The 22,103-nt window shown below is 42.9% G+C and overlaps 2 protein-coding genes, 1 long non-coding RNA gene and 1 pseudogene across 11 annotated transcripts in view; 2 read left to right on the forward strand and 2 right to left on the reverse strand.

The window, feature by feature from the left end:
* LRRC31 (leucine rich repeat containing 31) overlaps positions 1-22,103 on the forward strand; it is a 66,867-nt gene that overhangs the window by 23,987 nt on the left and 20,777 nt on the right. For 3 of the 7 annotated variants that reach the window (XM_041732025.1, XM_041732023.1, XM_041732026.1), the window contains one exon: positions 17,361-17,613. In XM_041732025.1, coding sequence (XP_041587959.1) covers positions 17,424-17,613 — 190 coding nt within the window. In that variant the 5' untranslated portion in view covers positions 17,361-17,423. Of the gene's footprint in view, positions 1-16,963; positions 17,063-17,334; positions 17,614-22,103 lie in introns of those variants that run through there. The other 4 variants (XM_041732027.1, XM_041732024.1, XM_041732029.1 and 1 more) reach the window with 4 other exon arrangements.
* Positions 30-21,054, reverse strand: LOC121477585. Of its 3 annotated transcripts, none has more exons than XR_005984293.1 (4): positions 20,039-21,054; positions 14,010-14,115; positions 9,287-9,377; positions 30-1,174 (listed from the first exon to the last, which is right to left on the reverse strand). It is a non-coding gene; the product is annotated as an uncharacterized LOC121477585 (long non-coding RNA). The 3 variants fall into 3 exon arrangements; XR_005984292.1 differs by lacking the exon at positions 30-1,174 and adding an exon at positions 6,437-6,569; XR_005984294.1 differs by lacking the exon at positions 30-1,174 and adding an exon at positions 6,437-6,569 and having other exon boundaries at positions 14,010-14,118.
* On the reverse strand, positions 2,095-2,412 carry LOC121477584 (ATP synthase membrane subunit K, mitochondrial-like). Its single transcript, XM_041732030.1, has one exon. The coding sequence runs from the start codon at positions 2,384-2,386 to the stop codon at positions 2,213-2,215; it is 174 nt and encodes a 57-aa protein (XP_041587964.1). The 5' UTR covers positions 2,387-2,412; the 3' UTR covers positions 2,095-2,212.
* LOC121477583 lies at positions 11,730-13,205 on the forward strand (annotated as a pseudogene).

The following is a 22,103-nucleotide window of genomic DNA, read 5'->3' on the forward strand; positions in this document are numbered from 1 at the left end:
ATTATGATATTCCAGAGAGGATGCTATTTTTAAAATTAGACACATAGGTACTCATGTGAAAAGATCTCCAAAATATTTTGTTAAATTATAAGAGCAAGGTGCAAAGAATTTGCTCCTTTTTTTTAAACCTTAGTTAATGATTAACCCTGAGGCAAAAGGGTAAATGCTTTAATGAAGAAGTAAGTAAAGAAGTTAAAAGAGTTTTTGGGGGGTGAGGCTGTTGTGTCTCTACTTGAGCATGAAGACTTGTTTCTTTGGGGACCTGGAGGAGGAAAAGCCAGTGCAGAGTGTGTTAAGGAGGGCAATGGTGGTTCATTCCTTCTGGGGACCCCCTGGGGAAATGTGTAAAGCACCTTGAGAATTGTCAGCCCAGGAGACAGAAGAGGGGAGCATGCATCCGCAGCATGTCCCCCAAGACTCCCCCTTGGCTGAGGTTTGCCGCAGGGGTGCTGACTGCCCGACGCGTCCAGGCTTGCACCCACAGAATAAGCTGGGCAGCTTCCTCCAGCATCTTTCAAGAGGGAAGAGCCCTTGAGTTCAGCCCAGGCAGTGCTGACAGGTTCGGTCTGCGCAGGCCTGATTGTTGCAGAAAGATCCAGGGCAGCTGTGGGCTGATTTGGATATTAATCCCAATGCTGGACTTCCCAGAAGACGTAGAGTTTCTGGATTCTCAGGTGCAGTTATGACCTGAGGGCGACCCGACCTCAGGACTGAGATGACTGGACCGATTGGAGGCCACCGCTGGGCTGAGTCCCCTGCTTTTAGTGTTGCTCCGCACGGTGTTGGCAGCATCTCCCTGCATCCACTGGTGGTGAATGTTCTCTCCCCACCACCGTTGCTGATCATGCTCCTCTCTCTCCTCTCTCTCAGGCTCTCCCTAGGGAAGCCCAGGCCTAGGGGGGGAGACTCATGCTCCACTTGCTGAGACCTACCACCCTCCCCAAGCCCAGATCACCGTCCACACACCCCAGAGACCCTGACCACACGACCACCACGTGGCACTTTCTTGCCTCTGTACTTCTTTTTAGCGCCTCGCCACTGAGTCTGTGTTTAAGTATCCATGGTCATGAGTTTAGGTGACACTTGGAGGGTTTGTTTCATCTTGTTTCCTCAGCTGGAGTTAGTTCCTTGAAGACAAGAGCCATCAATTGTATTTCTTCGTACCTCTCAATACCTGGTAAAGGAATTATAGGTAACAGATGCTCAATAAATGTGTGGCCGACTGTTGAGGCAGGCCCTGTTCTGCAAAAGCCCCAAGAACAGCTAATTTCAAAGCAAATGAATGAAAGCAACAGTACACCCAGGGTTCATGTGTAACAAAGGGACTCAATCTGCTTGTCCTCGTTAAGGCAGTGAATAGATGATGAGCCAGCTTGGGTAAGCAAATTCTGCTATTGACCTAAAGTTCATTTTCACAGGGACATTTCTGGTAAAGCCCTGAGCTTAGGACTGCCAAGATGTGAATGCACATTAGCCAGTGGAGAACATAACAATAAAAGTGAAACGGGAAAAATGTGCCTTAGAACAAAGAACTCAATGTGCTTGCTTCAGGAAGCAAAACTCAAGCCACTACTTAGAGACTAATCAGTACTTCTCCCTATCCCAACCTCACGTTAGGTTAGCCTCTGGGGTAGGGAGCTGCAACAAGCCGGTATTTGCAGTTGTCCCATCCCCGATCACCCTTTTTGTTTGTTTGTTTGTTTTATAAATTAATTTTTATTGGTGTTCAATTTACCGATATACAGAAAAACACCCAGTCACCCTTTTGAATGCAGATGGCCTTGTGACGTGCTTTGGCCTAGGAAATGTTCACGGAAGGGAAGCCTGTCCCTCCCGGACGGCAGCATTTAGGAACTTGTGGCCAGTTCTGCAGGCTGCCTTCCCTTGCTGCAGCAACCTGGGAGCAGGTATTGAGATAGAGATGCAACAAAATTGAGGAAGATGGAGCACATTCACTCAAACTAGAGAGCACCGGCCACGTGCAGAGCGCGGTGAGACCCTGGGACTATGCGAGCACACAAGGCTAAGTCTCTGCCTGCATGAACTTTCTTGTCTACGGGGCAGACATCTATTTTTAACTTGCCCAAATCAGTCTTTTTTTTTTTTTTTCCAGGTTCATAATTTATTGTACAAATTGAGTATCACATGATGAGTTGACATTAGCTTCTCCAAGCATGGGAACTTAACAGATGAGGTCCAAGTTAAAGTCCATTTATGTTGCTTTCATAGCTGGTGTTTTTTTAGACCTTAATTTGAAGTATAAAATCATCAAGGCAATGCCTCCATATGCCAATACACAATTCATTCTACCTGTGAGAATATAAGAGTTGAAATATTTTTTGATGTCAGTGAAATGGAATTGGGCATCAGTTTCTGGACCTGCCATGACTTCAATCTTGCAAAAGGTAGCAATTCCACCCCAGATCAGTCGTTTAATTCTGGCTGTGACTCATTACGAAGGGAGATGGAACATGTCAAGAGAGCACATGACATGAGCAGCCTGAGGTCTGAGCTTTGATGGCAGGATTGATTTAAGAACAAGTAGGAGGTATCAGTTAAAGAATGTTCCAGACTGGGGGTCTGAGGCAGAGAGGGGCATAGGGAATCTGACTAAGGAAAGGCCAGCACAGCTGGACAAGAAAAAGTGAGGGAGCGGTCCATCAGGCCTGTGAGACACACTGGATGGGCCATATGGGCTTTGTTGAAGATCTCAATAACTTCTTCTAAATTTATCTGGGTATTCTTGAAACACACGATCACGCGGTACCCTCTGTAATCCTTGTGAAGTGGCGCTGCGTCCCTCCTTGTTGGGAGTCTCAGAACCAAGTTGGGAGACTGAGCGTGTCCTCTTGTCCTGAGTTCCCCGAGGGGTGTCTCCCGCTGCTTCGGAGGTTGCCATCACCTCCTCCCCTCTGGGGTATCCAGCCCCATGGCTGGGCAGGGACCAGCATCAGCTCTGGCTAGACTGGTAGAAAGGCATTAGGTACAGGTATTAAGCTGCTTATGGAGTCATGGAGAAACGGGTTCTACACTGTGTTTCCAGGAAGAAACTAAAGCCACCCCATGTGACTGGCCCACCAAGAAGGCTGCTGGCCTGTCACCATGAGGATGTGGCCCATGGATCTGTGACAGCTGCTGGCTTGAAACCACATGCATTAGGAAACCGGGTGTCACATGACCTGCCCCTCTGCCCAGGTACCTCGCTTGCAGATTCAAGGCTGCCACAAGCATGAGGGATCACCAGGCCCTAGACCCCATCTAGAACCCAGCATCAGGGGAGGCTGGGAGAAGTCCTTAGACGTTTGTAGCCTCAGGGTGTCTGGGTGGCTCAGTCGGTTAAGTGTCTACCTCTTGGTTTTGGCTCAGGTCCCAATCTCAGGGTCCTGGGATCGAGCCCCCAAGTGGGGCTTCACACACAGCATGGAGTTGGCTTGAAATTCTCTCTCCCTCTCTCTCCCAGCTTGCACGCACATGTGCGTGTGCTCTCTCTCTCAAAAATGAATACGTCTTTAAAAAAAAAAAAGAAACAAAAAAAAGGTTTGTAGTCTCTGCAGTGTGGAAAAAACTGCTGGAAGAGGGTTGAGGGAGATTCTGAGTGTGCCAATCGTGGTGCTCCTGACGCCACATCTCAGAGGAACCGAAGTTAAACGAGAGCCCTGCTTTCGAAAGCCTTCCAGCTCTCACTGCAGCTTTTGCAAACCCTATACTTCTCTGCATTTATTTCATGCAGAATTAACTCCCGGGTCATAAGTTTTTGTTTCCCAGTTTCTTCGGGGATATCTTTGTCTTCTGTGTGACCGACCTCCTCTTCTGATTTAGGAACAACCTGCTCATTATTAGTAAGGGTCATCTCAGGGTGGCAGGGAGAGCTCCTAGGTGGGTTAATCCAACCAGGAGCCCTGTAAATTCTATGCTGCAGTTTGGGGGCTTTGCTCACCTGGATGTGCCCTATGACGAGAGAACCTACACCTAAACCCTTAAGTTCAACATTACTCTCTGCATTTTTAAGCACACACAGTAAAAATTCAGCACTCCTTTTGAGTCCCCAAGCCTGTGTCCAGTCCCTTGTCTGGCCCGGGCACTCCTACCAGGTCCACCGCTGCAGCAATGGAATGGCACACGTGGCTTCTGCAGAGCGACCTCTTTCAGATCCTTGGCGGCTTCTTGGACATGCATGCCCTCGATGGCCTGGGCACTTTTGCATGTGTTCTTAAGGTCGACACAAAGGTTTGAACCTCTTGACTTGCATGATTTTGTGGGGTTTTCTGGGTCAAGTGAATAATGAACCATTTTCAGAGGTCACCCCAGGCTGCTTCGGGAAAGCTAAAACGCTACAGGGGGGCATCTGGTACCGCACGTCTTATCTTTCAGTCTTTTCTCCACCAAGAGTAAAGCCACTGTATTTCTCCATTTCTTCTGCATTTCGTTAAAGCATATGCCCTTCTGTTTATCTGTTCCTTCTGTTAGGAACGTTAGACGCTGCGAGAGGACAAGGTCATCACAGGTGAGCTTTGTCCGAACTCAGCACTGTGTAAAGTACACACACATGCGTGCCATACAAATGTTGTTTGTCTCATTAAGTTCCTCTGTAAGGCAGTGGCTCCGGGCTGTTTTGAGAAGGTTTACAAGGGAGCATAAGGAATGCAGTTGGTATAAGCCACATGGAGCCTCTAGCTTCAGGACCCGAGCGGGGCGGATGTTTCAAACCTTCCTGGACCTATATTATTTGCTGTGACTAATGGGCAGTGTTTCTACACTAACTATCTTTGCATTTTCCTTACCTTAAGCTGATTTCATCATCAGGATATGTCTAGATAGACCGTTGATGCTTGCGATTTTGTGTGACTTTTAATATTTTCCTGGTGTTGGACACAGAGGAACTGTCAGACTATTGTCCAAAGTGATTGATTGTGCCCCCCCCAAAAAAAACAAACCCCAAAACAAAAAAACAAAGCAAACAAAGCAGTTGTGCCATTTCCTGTTCCCATCAGCAGTGTGTATGAGGGTTTTGAATTCTCCACATCCTTGTTGCTATCTGACTTTTTGATTCTAACCGCCCTACTGGATGTGAAGCAGTATCTCATCGTAGTTTGGATTAGCATTTCCCTGGTGACTAATGATGTTGTGTGTCTTTTCATGAGCTCATTGGCCATCTGTCTTTGGAAAAATGTATATTCAGATTATTTGCCCATTTTAAATTACCAATTGGGTTAGTCTTTTTATTATTGAGTTCAAACAGTTTTTATATGTTCTAGATACAAGTTTCTTATCAGCTAAATGATTTACAGTTATTTTCTCCCATTCTGTGAGTTTTTTCACTTACTGATGTCCCTCAGGGCTCAGGAGTTTTAAATTTTGATAAAGCCCAAATGATCTACTTCTTCCCTTTGTTGCTTTTCTTACTTGGGTTTTGGGTATCATATCTAAGAATTGGCAAGTCAAAGGTCTCAAAGGTTTACTCTTATGTTTCCTTTTAAGAATTTTATGGTTTTGCCTCTTACATTTTTTTTAAAGATTTTATTTATTTTATTTTTTATTTTTATAATAAATTTATTTTTTATTGGTGTTCAGTTTGCCAACATACAGAATAACACCCAGTACTCATCCCGTCAAGTGCCCCCCTCAGTGCCCGTCACCCATTCACCCCCACCCCCCGCCCTCCTCTCCTTCCACCACCCCTAGTTCGTTTCCCAGAGGTAGGAGTCTTTATGTTCTGTCTCCCTTTCTGATATTTCCTACCCATTTCTTCTCCCTTCCCTTCTATTCCCTTTAACTATTATTTGCTTCAGTGTGGATGGAACTGGAGGGTATTATGCTGAGTGAAATGAGTCAATCGGAGAAGGACAAGCATTATATGTTCTCATTCATTTGGGGAATATAAATAAAGATTTTATTTTTAAGTAAACTCTACACCCAACATGGGGCTCAAACGTACAAAGCCAAGATCAAGAATCACAAGCTCTATCAACTGAGAGAACCAGGCCCCCGCTACCTCTTACATTTGAGGTCTTTGACATGGATGGAACTAGAGGGCATTATGCTAAGCGAAATAAATTTGTCAGAGAAAGACAATTATCATATGATTTGGCTCATACGTGGAATTTAAGAAACAAAGCAGAGAAGCACAGGGGAAGGGAGGGAAAAATAAAACAAGATGAAATCAGAGAGGAAGACAAATCATAAGAGACTCTTAATCATAGGAAACAAACTGAGACTTGCTGGAGGGGAGGGAGTGGGGGATGGGGTGACTGGGTGATGGGCAGGAAGGAGGGCATGTGATGTAATGAGCACTGGGTGTTATATGCAACTAATGAATCACTGAACTCTACCTCTGAAACTAAAATATATCATATGTTAATTGACTGAATTTAAATAAAAATTTTAAAAAATTAAAAAATAAACTAGCTGAACCACACACACACAAAACATGTTAGGTCTTTGATTTATTGAAGCTAATTTTTGTAGTGGTGTGAGATGAGGGTCCAATCTCGGTCTTCTGCATGTGGATACAGTTGTTCCAGCACCATTTGTTGAAAGAACCCCTCTTTCCCATTGAATATTCTCAGCACCTTGTTGAAAATTAATTGACCATAAATAAGTGGGTTTATTTCTGGACTCTCAATTCTATTCCATTCATCTATGTGTCTATTCTTATGCCAGTACCACACTAGCTTGATATTGTTACTTTGTAGTAAGTTTTGAAAAGGGGAAGCAAGGGTCCTCCAACTTTGTTCTTTTTCAAGAGTGTTTTGGCTATTTTGGGTCCTTTGAGTTTCCATACGAATTTTAGGATCAGCTTATTAATTTCTACAAAGAAGCAAGCTGGGATTCTGAGGGTGATTACATTGAATCTGTAGGTCAGTTTGGGGAATATTATCATCCTAACATATTAGGTCTTCTAATCCTTGGAAACAGAACATCTTTCCACTTATTTAAATGTTCTTTAATTTTTTCAACAACGTTTTATAATTTTCAGAGTATAGGTTTTACGTTTCTTTTGCTAAATTTATTCCCAAGTATCTTATTCTTTTGATACTATTATAAATGGAGTTGTCTTAATTTTCATTTTTGGATTGTTCATTGTACAGAAATTCAGTTGATTTTTGTATATTGATCCCACGGCTTTGACAAACTTGTTTCATACTTCTAACAGTTTCTAATTATTGCTGTAATTTATTTTTTTAATGTTTCAAGTTTTTATTTAAATTCTATTAGTTAACATATAGTGTAATATTAATTTCAGGAGTGGAATTTTGTGATTCATCACATAACACCCAGTGCTCATCGTCACAAGTGCCCTCCTTAATCCCCATCACCCATTTAACCCATCCCCCTTGACATCCCCTCCAGCAACCCTTGGTTTGTTCTCTATAGTTAACAATTGCTGCAGTTTAAAATTTACCTTCTGTTGTACTTATTACTAATTCATGCACAGATTCTGGTAGAGCTTCAAAACTCCCTCCAGTAGGGTCAGATAAATCATAAATCATTCCTGCCCCAATTGTGTTGTTGTTGTTTTATTAACTGAAATATCCCTCTTTAAATCTTCTGTTTTTGACCACTAATGGACTGGTTGACCCTAAACCTAGTGCCTGTCATTCTGGGATTTCCCTTTGTAAATATCTTGGGACTTTTTCCTTTCTAGATCCCATGTTTTTCTTTATCTTGGCTAATTGCCTCATTTTTGTGGAGCAGCTAATCCATTGGCTTCCTGAGAAAATGTACATGAAGGGAAACTTTTTTGAGACTTAATTTGTTCTAAGAGCTCTATCTCTTACCTTCCACAAGACGGGTTACTTGGGAATATAGAAATCTACATTGGAAATTACTTCCCATAGAGTTTTGGAGACACTATTCTATAGTCTTATAGCTTTTAAGGTTAATGGGAAAAATCCAATGCCGGTTTGAGTCCTGATCTTCTTTATGGACCTGCTTTTCCTCAATAGTAGCTTTTAGGATCTTTTATTAGTCATTGTTTAGAAATTTCGGGAACAAGTACTTTGATACAGGTGTTTTCTTCTTCATTTTTTTGAGGACTACTTGGGAGGCTATTTCAATGTAGAAACTCATACTGGAAAATTTTCTTATTTATTTGCTTTTTATTTTTCTGTCTTTCTGGAGAGAAGGGACTGTTATTGATAGTTTTACCTGCAGCTATTTCTTTTTAGTTTTTTCCTATAATACAGAAACCACACTTGGTTATACTATAGTTGCCATTTCTTTTTCAGAGGTTTCATAATTGATTATTCATGATGTTAGAGCACACAACCATTAAATACTTGGTCTCCCTTAAATATATCAATTATTCTTAGAACCACAGGTAAATATATTCAGTGATTCACATCAGTTTGTCCTTATGCTGATGTCACTTCCATTACTTTTGTTGTCTAAAGATTATTCTTTAGATGAAGATCCCCAGGAAGAGTTCATGGCAACAGTATTCCCTTATTCTTAAATGTTCATAGCAATTTCCTGCAGAGGTCAGCTTGGCTAATTATAGAACCCTTGGCTCATTTTCTTCCTTGTGTATTTTAAATATGTACCCTAGTATCTGGGAAAAAATAGCAAACTATTGTTGAAAAGTCTGCTGACAGTCTTATTACTTTCCCTTACAAATGGCGTGGACTTTTTGCCTTTTATTTCTTTTTAAAGCTCCTTTGTCTTACTCTATTATGTCTTGGTGTTATCCATTCCAGGTAGATTGTCCTAGGTATGCTCTATGCCATTTAAATATGCCAGTTTAAGTTTTAGTTCAGAAATAGTTTCATGAGTTAAAGGTTTTAGTATTTGTTTTGGGTTTCTTCTTCACGGAATCCCCTTATACAGATGTTGCTTTGTCTTTGCATATCATCTATTTACATCTCTCACTTTCTTTCTTATTTTTTTTTTGAAATATAGGTCACTTTTAAATATCTGCAAATTCTTTTATACTCCTTCCTTCAAGAGGTAGAACCTAATTTCCCTTATCTTGTGTGAGGGCTGGACTCAGTGACTTACTTCTATGAATAGAATATGATGGAATGGATGGTGCGTGACTAGATCACCACAGGCCTCACAGCTTTCCACTTGCTCTCACTCATGACCCATGTGTTCTGGCAAGCTGGCTGCCATTTTGTGAGGACACATCAAGCAGCCCTATGAAGAGGCCCGCATGGTGTACCTTAAGAGAGGAAAGTGGGCCAGGACTGCTCCCCTAGCTGAATGGCTTTTCTATTATTATAAAGAGTTAAACAATATTGCCTTATGCTTTCTGAAAATACCTTTTCTGCCTCCTCCCCTACTTTACCTGGAGTTTCTCTTGCCTTTGCCCATGGTTTCTTTGTGCTGCTCCATGTAGATTCCACCCTTGCAGCCTCTCCTCTGAGAGGGACTTTGTCCTGCAAAAGAGATTCCATTGGTTAGTGCTGAGTCTTAATAGGGTCTAGACTGTCCCATACAATCTAACTTTTCCTTTGCCTTCACCCTCAGGATCACCTTTCCAACTCCTTTCCCATTGCTCCCAAAAGAGCTTAGGAGCTTAGTTAGCTTTTTCGTCTTTCTTTCTTTCTTTCTTTCTTTCTTTCTTTCTTTCTTTCTTTCTTTCCTTCCTTCCTTCCTTCCTTCCTTCCTTCCTTCCTTCTTTTTATTTATTTACTCATGAGAGACACACAGAGAGAGGCAGAGACATAGGCAGAGGGAGAAGCAGGCTCCCAACAAGGAGCCTGATGTGGGACTCGATCCCAGGACCCCAGGATCATAACCTGAGCCAAAGGCAGACACTCAACCACTGAGCCACCCAGGCATCTCAAGAGCTCAGTTAGCATTCTACACTAAGAGGGGACATTTAGATTTGGGGTTAAGTACCTTTAGAAGTTTGATTATGAGTTTCCTGGTGCTCAGTGCTACCAGAAGATCCTTTCTCTGCCTGCTTTCTACTGTCTCCTGCCACTTGGTGATCTTATGTGGGTCTTGTTGCTGCCAGTTAATTAGCCCTCTCCTTGTTCTTAAGAATTCACAAGATACCTTATTACTTTTATAGCAGGTCACCATTGTGCATTTGTGGTGGTGGTGGCTCTCGTTGGAGGATAAGGTAGATTCAAAATGATACCCACTTTACTCTCGCACAGAAAGTATCACATTTTTCATTTCTAGAAGTTCTTCTGTTCTCTGGATTTTCCCTTTCTTAACACATTCTGGTTCTTGGTTTATGAACTCTCCATCAACTCTTAACTAAGTATAATAGTGATTTTTAAAAAATCTTTTATTCTCCCTACATGGTCCTTATTTTCTCTAAGTTACCTTTTTCTTATTATTTCTGCATCTCATTTTCACGTCAGTCTTACCTCCACTATCTTGAGATCTGTGGCCTTCAAAGCATATATAGAGTTAGGCAATTTTTCAGGAGCTCTGTGTATATCTGTAGGACTTCTCGATCAGTGAGCATCTCTGTAATTGCCTGGCAGAGACAGATCCTGCCATATAGTTGAAAGATCCTGCACTGTCAGTATTGGTTTCTCCCAGATTGGTGTCCTCCCATGTGCTGCTATGGGGTGAGGGAAGGGAGGGGTCAAGCTTGGTTGCCAGTGTGTTCTTAGAAGAACTGAAGGGGGAATAGGGAGGGGTCTCTAGGCTCAATATACAGACTTTACTTAACTTCCCTATCCAATAAGATACTCAAAGCGTGACCAGTGTCTGAGTCCAGATCCTCTATGTTTCATCCTATCCTGGAAATAAACTATCTTTTACCATGGTGGGGGAGAGGCCATCTCTTGTCTGCCCTGGGGTGAGAAATAAAATTTAGTTGTTTAACCTCTTACAAGTTGGGGCACCTGGCTGCTCTGTTGGCAGAGCATGTGACTCTTGATCTCAGGGTTGTGGTTTCAAGCCCCATGTTGGGTGTAGAGGTTACTTAAAAATAAAATCTTCCAAAAAAACTCCAAAAAACTTCTTACAAATTTTTAACTGGTCACTGTTTTCAGTCCCAGCGCTACTCACCTCTTCCTTCAGAGTTGCCTGGTACAATTATTGGTTCATTTACTGAGTCTTTTGGGATACTGAAATTTAAAAAAATTTTTCCCCAACTCTTGTAGGCACTTACTTATAAAGTCAGCTAAATTCTTCCTTATGCTCTCTAGATTCCAAAATTTTGTTGGCATTTATCCAGTTCTCTTTATCCTTAGAGATTTATGAAGTGGGTTTTTTAAATCCTCTAATTGTTATTTAAATGGGGTTCAAAGGAGGGCAGGCAAGTACAGGTTTATCTGCCATCCTTCTAAATGAACTTTTGTTATCCGTTCAATAAATTCATTTTCTGCCTATACTGAAAATAGTAGTATTAACAATAATGCTAGAAATAGATCTACAATAATGTGTTTTCTAGACAAGAGTTCTGAATAGGGCTGAACTAAGCCCATTGGATATAGAACGTAAGACACCGCATGCCACCATAATATTTTTAACAATTACCTAGGATTTTTACTCTATACTCATTAAAATATATTCAGACATGGGTTTAAAAAAATCCTATGAAAAAAAAAAAGGCAGCCTGGGTGGCTCAGCGGTTTAGCGCCACCTTCAGCCCAAGGTGTGATCCTGGAGACCCAGAATCGAGTCCCACATTGGGCTCCCTGCATGGAGCCTGCTTCTCCCTCTGCCTGTGTCTCTGCCCCACCCCCTCTGTCTCTAATAGATAAATAATTAAGTCTTTAAAAAAAAATCATATCGGAGGTGGGGAAGATTGGCCTATGAAAATGATCACCAAAACCTACAAAGGAGACCTGGGCCGTGGGCTCCCAGAGAAAAAGAAGGAAAAGAAAAAGGTGGTCAAAGAACCAGAGACTCAATACTCAGTTTTAAACAGTGATTCTTATTTCAGTGAGATCTATTCCACAAGAGCCACATCCCCCTCGAAGAGTGTGGTCCTAGAGCAGGCATCTGAGATGCTATTAGTGAAGAAAAAGAAGAAAAAGAAGGGCCACGGCACCCTCTGTGAGGAGTGCCTAGAACCTGAGACTGTGTTACGTGCTGGACGGACAAGGAAGTTGTCCAGCCCCAGGAAGCAGGCTCTTGGTTCATCTGAGCTCCAAGGTGGGGAGAAGAAAAAGAAGAGAAAGTCCTTATAGCCTCTGGCCATGCCCCTGCCTCAAGAGTGAAGACCCCCTCCCAGACCCCAGAGAGGATGAGGAGGTGACCAGAGTTGGCAAGAAACCCAAAAAACACAAGAAGGAGAAAGAGACCCAGGAGGCTACAGTCTCCTCAGCCAAGGACCCTTGGTTCTGTGAGTCTGGGGATGCTCTATACACTTGTTCAGTGGGGAAGGATGGCGAGGAGCAGGCAACCTCAGGGCAGAAACGAAAGCAGGGGAGCCCCAGATAATGCAATGTGAAGATGAAAAAGAAATAGAAAATCCACCAGAAGGGAGATACTTCTCTGGGGCACCTTGAGTGCTCCAAGTCCATAGGGAGAAGCCCTAGGAAAGGAAGTAAGAAACCAGTCAAAACTGAGCCTCCAGAATATATCCCAATAGGACATAACCCCAAACCCCCTGCAAAGAAGAAAATGAAGTCCAAGAAAAAGAGCAGCCAGGGACTGAGGAACCAGCTCTGAAGAGGAATAAAAACAAGGGGAGAGAAGAGTAGCAGGAGAATCTTGGGAAGAAGAGCCTGACACAGACTTAGAGGCGGTGTTGGAAAAGAAAGGCAACATGGATGAGGCACACATAGACCAGGTGAGGCGAAAGGCCTTGCAAGAAGAGATCAATTGTGAGTCAGGCAAAAACAGAAGTTTCTGAACCAAGGAAGTGGACAGGAACTCAGCTTGGCCAGTGGGATACTGCTGGTTTTGAAAATGAGAAACAGAAACTGAAATTTCTCAAACTTATGGGTGGCTTTAAAAACGTGTCCCCTTCACTCAGCCGCCCCCCTAACACAACTGGAAGGCCCAACGTGGGTCTCAACAAGAAGGCAGCCAATGCCCTGCAGCAGAACCTGCAGCAGGACTATGACCGGGCCATGAGTTGGAAGTACAGGCGTGGTGCTGGCCTCGGCTTCTCCTCCACTCCAGACAAAATCTTTGTATTGACAGAAATGCTTCCAAGTCCATCAAGTTTGAAGATTAAAGTCTACTGTCTAGTCCTTCAAAACAGCCAAAATTGCTTTTATTATTCAGTTATGCAGTTGGAAGCCATCTGACAACTGTCTCAAATCACACCTCTGCAGAGATTAAGGAAAACTATGTTCATGTGCTTAGATGAACTGGGGTCAGGGAGCTCATGTTTCAGAAGCCAAGAGAACATATGAGTGGCCGACACCTCCTATTTTCTGTATTAAGATTCCATCCCTGTTTGAAGACAGCATGTATAAATAATAGCTGAATTTGCTGAGTGCTTAGTATGTGCCAGGTACGTACTACTGTGTTTCCTTTGCATTAATGTAGTTAGTAATTATGAAATAGGTGCTATTATCCCCATCTTACTGATGAGGAAACTGAGGTTCAGGAATGTAGTAATAAAATTGCCTGGGTTCACTAAAAAAAAAAAAAATCAAAAATTTAAAAATTTTTAAAAATCGTATCACACTTGTACATACATAAGGAAAAAAACAGAAATTAAAGTATTTCTAAAACTTCCTGTCATTTAGTGTTCTGAATGCTCTGAATCATACATAATAAATTTTAATTGTAAAAAACAACATAACATAAAAATTACCATCTTAACCACTTTTTAAAAAGGTTTAATTTTTAAGCAGTCTCTACACCCAACTTGGGGCTTGAACCCACAACCCCAAGATCAAGAGCTGCATGCCCTTGCAACTGGGTCAGCCAGGTGCCCCCCATATTAACCATTTTTTAGGAGACAGTTCAGTAGTTTAAATATATGTTCACATTGTTGTGCAACTGATCTCCAGAACCTTTTTCTTTAGTAAAACTGAAACTCTGTACCCATTGAACAACTCCCCATTATGCCCACTCCCTCTGCCCCTGGTAACCACCATTCTATTTTCTGCTTCTATGAGTTTGACTACTTCAGATACCTCACATAAGTGGAATCGTGCTGCATTTGTCTCTTTGCGACTGGCTTCTTTCACTTGGCATAGTGTCCTCGAGGTTCATTCGTGTTGTACCATGTGTCAGGACTTCCTGCTTAATGAAATAAATTTTGTGGAGAAAGAAAAACACATCCTCTGTAACAAGCAACAGGGAAAACACGATTCACTCTGAAACACTGGATCAAAATGTTAAATAAGTGTTAAACCCAAACCTGAGGTCGGAAAAGACAGAAAAGTCGTCTCTCACTTTGGCAAAAATTCAATAAATAAAACCAGCTTAGATGCAAGAGAAATAACATGCCAAATGTGTATTATCCTTGGGGTTTCATGGCAAGTAAACTTACTGGCAATATAGCAAATATCAAAAAATAACTGCTCGGTCAACGTTGTTAAGTTGAAGTGCCAGCCCTTAGTTTTCCCAAAGGGCTCTTAAGTGAATGTGTCTGAAGCTAGGAGCCCAGTTTTTAGCTGCCTGAGTCTGGTTGTTATGTTGTGATCTGCAAATTTCCCAGTTCCGTTTCCAGGCTTTGCCTTCACACCATAAAACCCAGCACAGGGACGAGGGGAAAGTGGTTGCTTGTGTAAGCCTGAATTGGTAAGGGAAGCTGCAGTACTTGTTGGAGTTGTATGGAGAGAGGAGTTTCCTGGACACATATTAGGGGAAAAAAAAAAAAAAAAAGGATGTTTTCAGAGTGAGCGTGGTCACCTACTGCTTAGCCACGGTATGTTAAGACACAAATGCTTTCTGCTTGGCACTCACACGTCTGCTTGCTCCTTTTTACCTCCCTGGCTTCCTCCCTCTTGTTCCTTACCCTTGCCTTTCTTGTCTTTCTGCCTGCCTTCTGCTGAACTTCTGTTTCCTCTTCTGTCCCCTCGAGTCCTGAGTCCTGCATCCTAGGTTGTGTCTCCCCACCCCACCCCACCCCAACAGAGGACCTGGAGGGGCCTCATGAGCTGACTGGAGTTCCACTTGGGTCAATCACCACATCCTGGAGCCCCATCCAGCAGTGTTTGCTTAAGACCTGGGAACTGATGTCAGAGCCTTTAGTGGGGGGAAAGTGAAACCACTTAGTGGGATGGCACTCCAGAGAATGGCTCTGTGTCAATCTCCAAAAGGTACAATTGTACAAAAATGACCAAGGAGGTAAATGTTGGGTGGGGGCCGAGGACCTGCAAAAGGACAAGAACCCATGAGGTGATGGTGGAATCAGGATGGGGCAGCCGAGGTCTGCTGGTTGTGGCTGGGTTCACTGGGCAGTGGTCTTTTCTTCTTTGCCACCTAACCCACTGAGCCTTGGTCAGCTGTGGGGCTGCAGCGGGGGGCAACTGTCTAGTTCCATTGTTGTCTGTTCCTGGGTGAACCTGGCCTGCACCCTGCTCTAATTTGGAAAGAAAACATAGGGACACCTGGGTGGCCCAATGGTTGAGCATCTGCCTTTGGCTCAGGTCATGATTCTGGGGTCCTGGGATCGAGTCCCACATCAGGCTCCCCTGCAGGGAGCCTCCTTCTCCCTCTGCCTATGTCTCTGTCTCTCATGAATAAATAAATAAAATCTTTTTTAAAAAAGGAAAAGATAATGTAAAAAGAAAAAGATGCCAGATAGTGACTTCTAAAGTCGTACTCAAGGTATATAGAATATTCCATCTCCCTGGCATGGAGGTGGGCTCTCCAAGGTCATGTATAGGAGCCCCTGTACAAAACATTCTTGAGTCATTCTAGGACATAGTATTACAGGAAGACCTATTTTATAGGGAAGAAGCCAAGAACATTGTAATTTCAAAGATATCTATTAGGCCCTGGCCCAAAGACAGCATCTAAATTTTATTAACAAAATCTAAAATTCCATTGACAGTTTATCCCCAGGTTAAGTATTCAACCCTCCCTTAAAATGTAAGCAAATGCCAGGAGGGACAAGAGATTGACCCTTAAGAATCTTTAGCCTCAGATCACACCAGACCCATTCCTCACCTCCGTCCCCTATGTCTTTTGCTCTAAATAAACCAGAATTCCCTGCTGGAGCCAACCCTTGGCTTTCTCCAGCCTTCACCTCTGCAGACTTTTGAGTTTGTTTTTTTTCTTGTTGGGACACTCTTCCCTCTCTTCTCTCTTTTAACTAGCTCCCCCTTCTTCAAAACCCAGGTTCAAAGTCTGTTCTCCAAGGCAAGCAGAGTCCAACCGAGCCCTCCCTGACTACTTGGCTCTCTCCTCCCTGGTGGCCCTTGTGTGCTCTCTGGCTTACACGCCCAGCTGCCCACCAGGTTAAATTTCCATCAAAGACAAGAGCTGCGTGGAAGGAGCCACGATGTCCTTCGATAGATGAATGGAAAAGGAAGCTGTGGTCTACATATACAGTGGAACATTGCTCAGCCATCAGAAAGGATGAATACCCACCATTTGCTTCAACATGGATGGAACTGGAGAGTATGATGCTGAGTGAAATAAGTCATCGGAGAAGGACAATCATCATATGGTTTCACTCATGTGGAATATAAGAAATAGTGAAAGGGTTATAAGGGAAAGGAGGGGAACTGAGTGGGAAAAATGAGAGAGGGAGACAGACCATGAGAGACTCCTAACTCTGGGAAACAAAGGGTTGTGGAAGGGGAGGCGGGTGGGGGGTTGGGATGACTGGGTGACGGGCTTGAGGAAGGCACTTGAGATGAGCACTGGGTGTTATACTCCATGTTGGGAAATCAAATTTAAATTGTAAAAAATGTAAAAAAATTAAAACATAAAAAACAAAACAAAACAAATGACAGGAGCTGTGTCTTGTTCAACATCGAATCTCCCATCTAGCACAGTATCTGACCCGGAGCAGGTTCTGGTTATGGAGTGAGTGAATGTTTTACTGCCAATGTGTTTTTTTCATGGGGTGGTGGTGGTGAGGGCCAGAGTGGAAACAGGGCAGATGCCAGGAGCAGTCAGTGAAGAGAGGAGGCTGGGCTCCCTGGAGGCAGACTCCCCCGGGTGATAGTTCTGCCAAGGGCCAAACAGTTGAGAGGCCTGCTGAATCCTCTTTAACTACCATCCCTTGAAGGTAACTGTAATTGACTGCTGAAATTTCAAATGTATTGACACATTTGATGCATTTGCCAAAGTGGTTTTTAAGGACCTGTATCTCACACAATAAAATAGGGCAAAGTTAAAAACCGAGTTTGCTTTAGATTTGTATCTGCCACCATCTGTTGGTTCCCGGATCCTGGGTTATGTCATTCTTATTTTTACATTAAACATTACCAGAAAAAAAAAAAAAAAGGAAAGGAAAGGGGAAGATAAAAACTCATGTAGGGAAATTCTGATTTCACACAGGCTTGACAGCGTCTCTTTCTTCTCAGTGATCCTAGACACAGACGACAACAGGAAGATGTCTTACTGAGAAAGACCCCTTCAATTTGACCATGAGTCAAACAAGGAAGCAAAATTCCTCAAATGGAGAAACTAAACCCCGGACTTCATTTGTCAACAAATTCTTCAGGGGCTCAAAACTCACGAACTCCAAAGCTGGGAGCAGAAAAGAAACCAATGACCTTGAAACTACCAATTTCCAACCCAGCAACGATGCAAAGGAAACGACCACCTTAGATACTGGTAAACTTCTGACTTTATTTATTTATTTATTTTTTATTTTTATTTTTTTTAGAACAATCTTTTCCCCTAGAAAAGACCATCTGGGAGAAGCCAAACCTAATAGGAGTCTCTATTTTAAGCATTCTAATCACTTTAAATACTTTGCTAATTTTCTTTTTAAATTATCAAAAATAATGTAACACTACAGGAAAGTTAGAGAAAATACCTTGTTTCCTTTCATTCTAACACAAATGATCACTTCTTCAAGATTCTTTTCAGTCTTTTGTTCATATGCACGCATTTGTGGTCCATCAGCCAATCAACAAACATTGAGCACCTACTGTATGCCAGCCACTGTTGTATTAGAAATGCAGCCACGAAAAACGGGGCCTCATGTATACGAGGAACCGAACACAAACATAATTTCAGTGTGATAAGTGATATGAAGAAAAATAAAGCAGGCTAAGGAGACAGAGAATGATGGATGGGCTATACTCCAGATGGAGAGTACGGGGAAGGAGTCTCTGATTTGGTGGCATTTGAGCAGAAATCCGAATAAAGTAAGCTGAGTAGAATGAATGAATAAAGCCAGTCACATAGATGTCGGGGGCAATAGCTTCCCAGGCAGAGGGAACTGTAAATGCAAAGGTCCAAGGTGGGACTGGGCCTGGCGTGCTTGGGAGTGAGCCCTTCCATGGTCAAGGGTGTTGAAGTAAGATGAGAAAGGATGAAGGCCAAGAGTAGTAGGACAAGTCACAGAGGTTTGTCGGGGCCAAAGTGGACATCTTTTGCAATTATAATAGCTTACAAATCCCTCTTGAGCTTACGTGGAACTCTGATCCCACTTCTAGAACATATTATTATACTGCTGAATCCCCACCTGGCAGGTATACAGAGAATGACATTCATGTGCCCAATTGTGACAGCTGCATAATACTCCATCCCATGCATTTGCCATAATTACTTAGGTTTCTTTTTGGTCCTTCAGAGAATATTTTTGTCTTCCCCTCCTGCTTTTTCCCTGCTTCACTGTATTTCAGCCCCCCCCCCTTTTTTTAGTATGAATTTTTAGAACAGAGATGACAAATTCAAGGGTTAGGAAAAATCAATGTTGCCAAAGCTATGTGTCATATACAGCGTCATTACTATATTATCTGTGAGATTAAATGTATTTTTTAAACATGTTAAACTTTTTATGCAAACATACAGAGAAATAGAGAGAATAGTAGAAGGACTCCCCATGATCACCACCCTCTAACAATTACCAACCCATGGTCAATCTTTTTTTTTTTTTTTTTTAAGATTTTATTCATCCATTCATGAAAGACACACAGAGAGAAAGAGAGAGAGAGAGAGAGAGAGAGAGAGAGAGACGCAGAGACACAGGCAGAGGGAGAAGCAGGCTCCATGCAGGGAGCCTCATGTGGGACTCGATCCCAGGTCTCCAGGATCACGCCCTGGGCTGAAGGCAGCACTAAACTGCTGAGCCACCCGGGCTGCCCCCCATGGTCAATCTTGTTTCATTTATACCTGCTCTCATTTCTGTCAAATTATTTGTATCAAATACCAAAAATAATATCGTTTTACATGAAAGTAGATTGAGTATATTTTAAATATATTTTGGAAATAGGAAGTTAAGGTCTACTTTAAAAAAAGAAAAGGACAACCTCTATCAGAAAATTGTTGATATTTGTTCTAAAGTAAGAATTGAACCTTCCGGAACATGGTTCATGAATACCCTCAATCATGATTAAATTAGCAGTGCAAGACCAGGCACTGGTTATCCCAGCTGGGCAACACTGGCCACTCAACCATGTTTATGGCTTCTCCATTTCCATTTTTCCCAAAATTCAGTGGCTCCTGGAGTCATGTTAATTTTGCCCCCAAATGGTTCTTGGAGCTGGGTCTTCCTCTTCGTTGCTCTTCTGGACTTCATTGTTTTTTTGCCTGGACCACTGGGACAGCCTCCTGACTGGTTTCTCCACTTCCCCCCTTGCCCTCTGGCCAACTTGTTCTCCACAGCGCCACGGGGTTCTCTTTCTAAGTCACAGACAGGATGTTTTTCACCCGCTTAAAATCTTTCCCTGAAGTCTTTCTTGCCTTGACGAGAAAGTCTCCACTCCCAAGTGTGGTCTTCAAGGTGTTTGCGATCAGGTGGATCTCTCTTCATGACCTCTGCCTCCCCCTAACCTCATGTTCACCCTCCACTCCTGACTTCAGATATACCTGCAGTTTCCTGAACTGGCCTTATTCTTCCTAAGGGGTTTCCTGCGTCTACAAAGACCTTCCCTCATGTCACCATCCTCCTCCCGCATCCCTCCCCCACTTCTCCCTCCTTCATGCCCACCCCACCTGGCTGACTCTCGCTCACCCTTAGGGTACGATTCATGTACCCCTTTCTCTTACAAGCTTGCCAAGACCTGCCCATGGGGCCTGAGGTACTTACTGTTACTACCGTGTGTCACCATGCACACCCTCTGCACACTTCCACCACTGCACGTCCCCTCTGTCTTGTGAGTATGGCTTCCTTGTCTGTCTCTTCCATTAGATAGGTAGCTCCTTGAAAACAGGATCTTGTTATCTTGGTTCCTTGTACAGCACCACCCAGTTACAAACATGTAATAATGTTTTATGGAACCACTGGGATTCTTGGTCATTTATAACCCAGATACCCGCCCTTATAGATTTAAGTTGGAAAAGAACTTAATGTGAGGATACTGCTTAGCTCACAGAATTGCATGGAGAAGGCAAAGGCTTGGCTCAGCAGGACAGCAGCCAGGAAAAGGCCCTGAATCACTCATCCAAACTGCTCACGTGTGAAAACTTTGAGCTCTCCATGGAGTGCCAGTCATCCTACCTCAGCCAACTGGTAGCAACTCTGTCTCAATTGTTTTATATCTTGAGCTGTGACATAAGCTATCCTTTGAAGAAAGGGTTTTATGTATAAAAAAAAAAGAAAAGGAAAGGAAAGAGAAATATATGGTCCATAAGGACGTGTCCAGGGATCTCATAAGTTGGCGCTCATATTTATACTCAGGCATCTGATAAAGGTTTATCATGTTGATTTTGGTGATTAAGGAGCTTTAAAGGTAATAATCATTCATTCAAGTATTTGTGCATTCAGTAAATATTTACAAAATACCTCTCATATAAAAGGCACTGCAGAGACCCATCTCCCTGGGAGGCCCCAGTAAATGAGAAATGAACCAGGCGGGAATTATATAGTCTCTTTTATAGACGAGTAAACCAAGGCTCAGAGAAGTTAAGTGACTTGCTCACCCGAGGGACCCATGATTTGAGCCAGATCTTCCATGTGCAGTGAGATTTGCCAATCATGGCAAACGTTACAGAGCACCCAAGTCGGATGTGGTCTGAGGAGATCCCTGAATCTGTCAATTGGTAGGTCACTGCTGGTGACCTCTGAGAAATTATTTGTTTGGACCGGTGAATGCGGTCACCAGAACATAGAGGGTTAATTGGTGAATGTGGTAAAGGGGGCCCAGCAAGTACAAACCACTGTTTCCAAACATCTGACAGTAATCATTTCCTAATGACAGACAAAACAGTAGCTTGAGGAGAAAACAAAGACGCTTTAGTGAGGCTGGAACTTGAGCTTGATTGTAGGTTGAGCCTATGGAGATAAAAAGCTGGAAAACAGAAGACAGAAACCATCCAGTACCATGTGGAGAGATTTTTTTTTTTTAACACAAATATTTAAACATACACCCATCCATATAATGGGCTTTGGAGCAGACTGTCCTGGGTTCAAATTCTGACTCTGCTACTTCCTAATTAACAGTCGTTCTATCTCAGGTTCCAAATCTATGAAATAGTGTGATTGTGACTGCTTGCATTAAGTTCACAGAAAATGCCCTGTTCTCACTGGCCGTGTAAGAGTATGTTACCCACCCTTCACCCCCAAAACCACCACCCTCTTGGGCTCTACCCAAAATTAGAGTTGCCAGATAGAACACATGCAGTATTTGGAACAGACTTTTACTAAGCAATGATTCCTTGTTTACTTGAAGTTGAAATTTAATTGGACAGGCTGTTTTTGTTTTTCCTACATCTGGCAACCCTCCCCAACACAAAATTACGTCTGTCGTGTCCAGTGCACGATACAGATGGAAGGCCGGAGGGAAGAGGTAAAACGGTGGGTGGTGCTGCCTCTTACTGGCAGACTGTGGCAACACCAGCCACCCCTGCAAAGATGTGCACCCTGAAGGTGTTTCCTGAAAAATAGCCAGCCACCAGGACACCCTGGGAGGAGAGGTAGAGTTTTTATTACTCCCTAATATTTAAGTCAACATGGATTACTACTGAAATCCCCCTATTAGTTTTCTGTGGTTCTTAGTAGATTTCTTTTTTTAGCTGTGTGGTGCTGCCCTTTGTCAGGGTCAGAAGAGTATCACTGCACATTCGGGCTGACATTTTCATGTTGAATTCCAGTATATTCTTTTTTTAAAATATTTTATTTATTTGAGGAAGAGAGACAGAGACAGAGACAGAGA

This window comes from Vulpes lagopus, chromosome 17 (assembly GCF_018345385.1).
Source record: "Vulpes lagopus strain Blue_001 chromosome 17, ASM1834538v1, whole genome shotgun sequence".
NCBI lineage: Eukaryota > Metazoa > Chordata > Mammalia > Carnivora > Canidae > Vulpes > Vulpes lagopus.

Coding starts and splice junctions, on each gene's coding strand:
- LOC121477584 (XM_041732030.1), bottom strand. CDS start 2,386: ATGGCAGGTCCAGAAACTGATGCCCAATTCCATTTCACTGACATCAAA.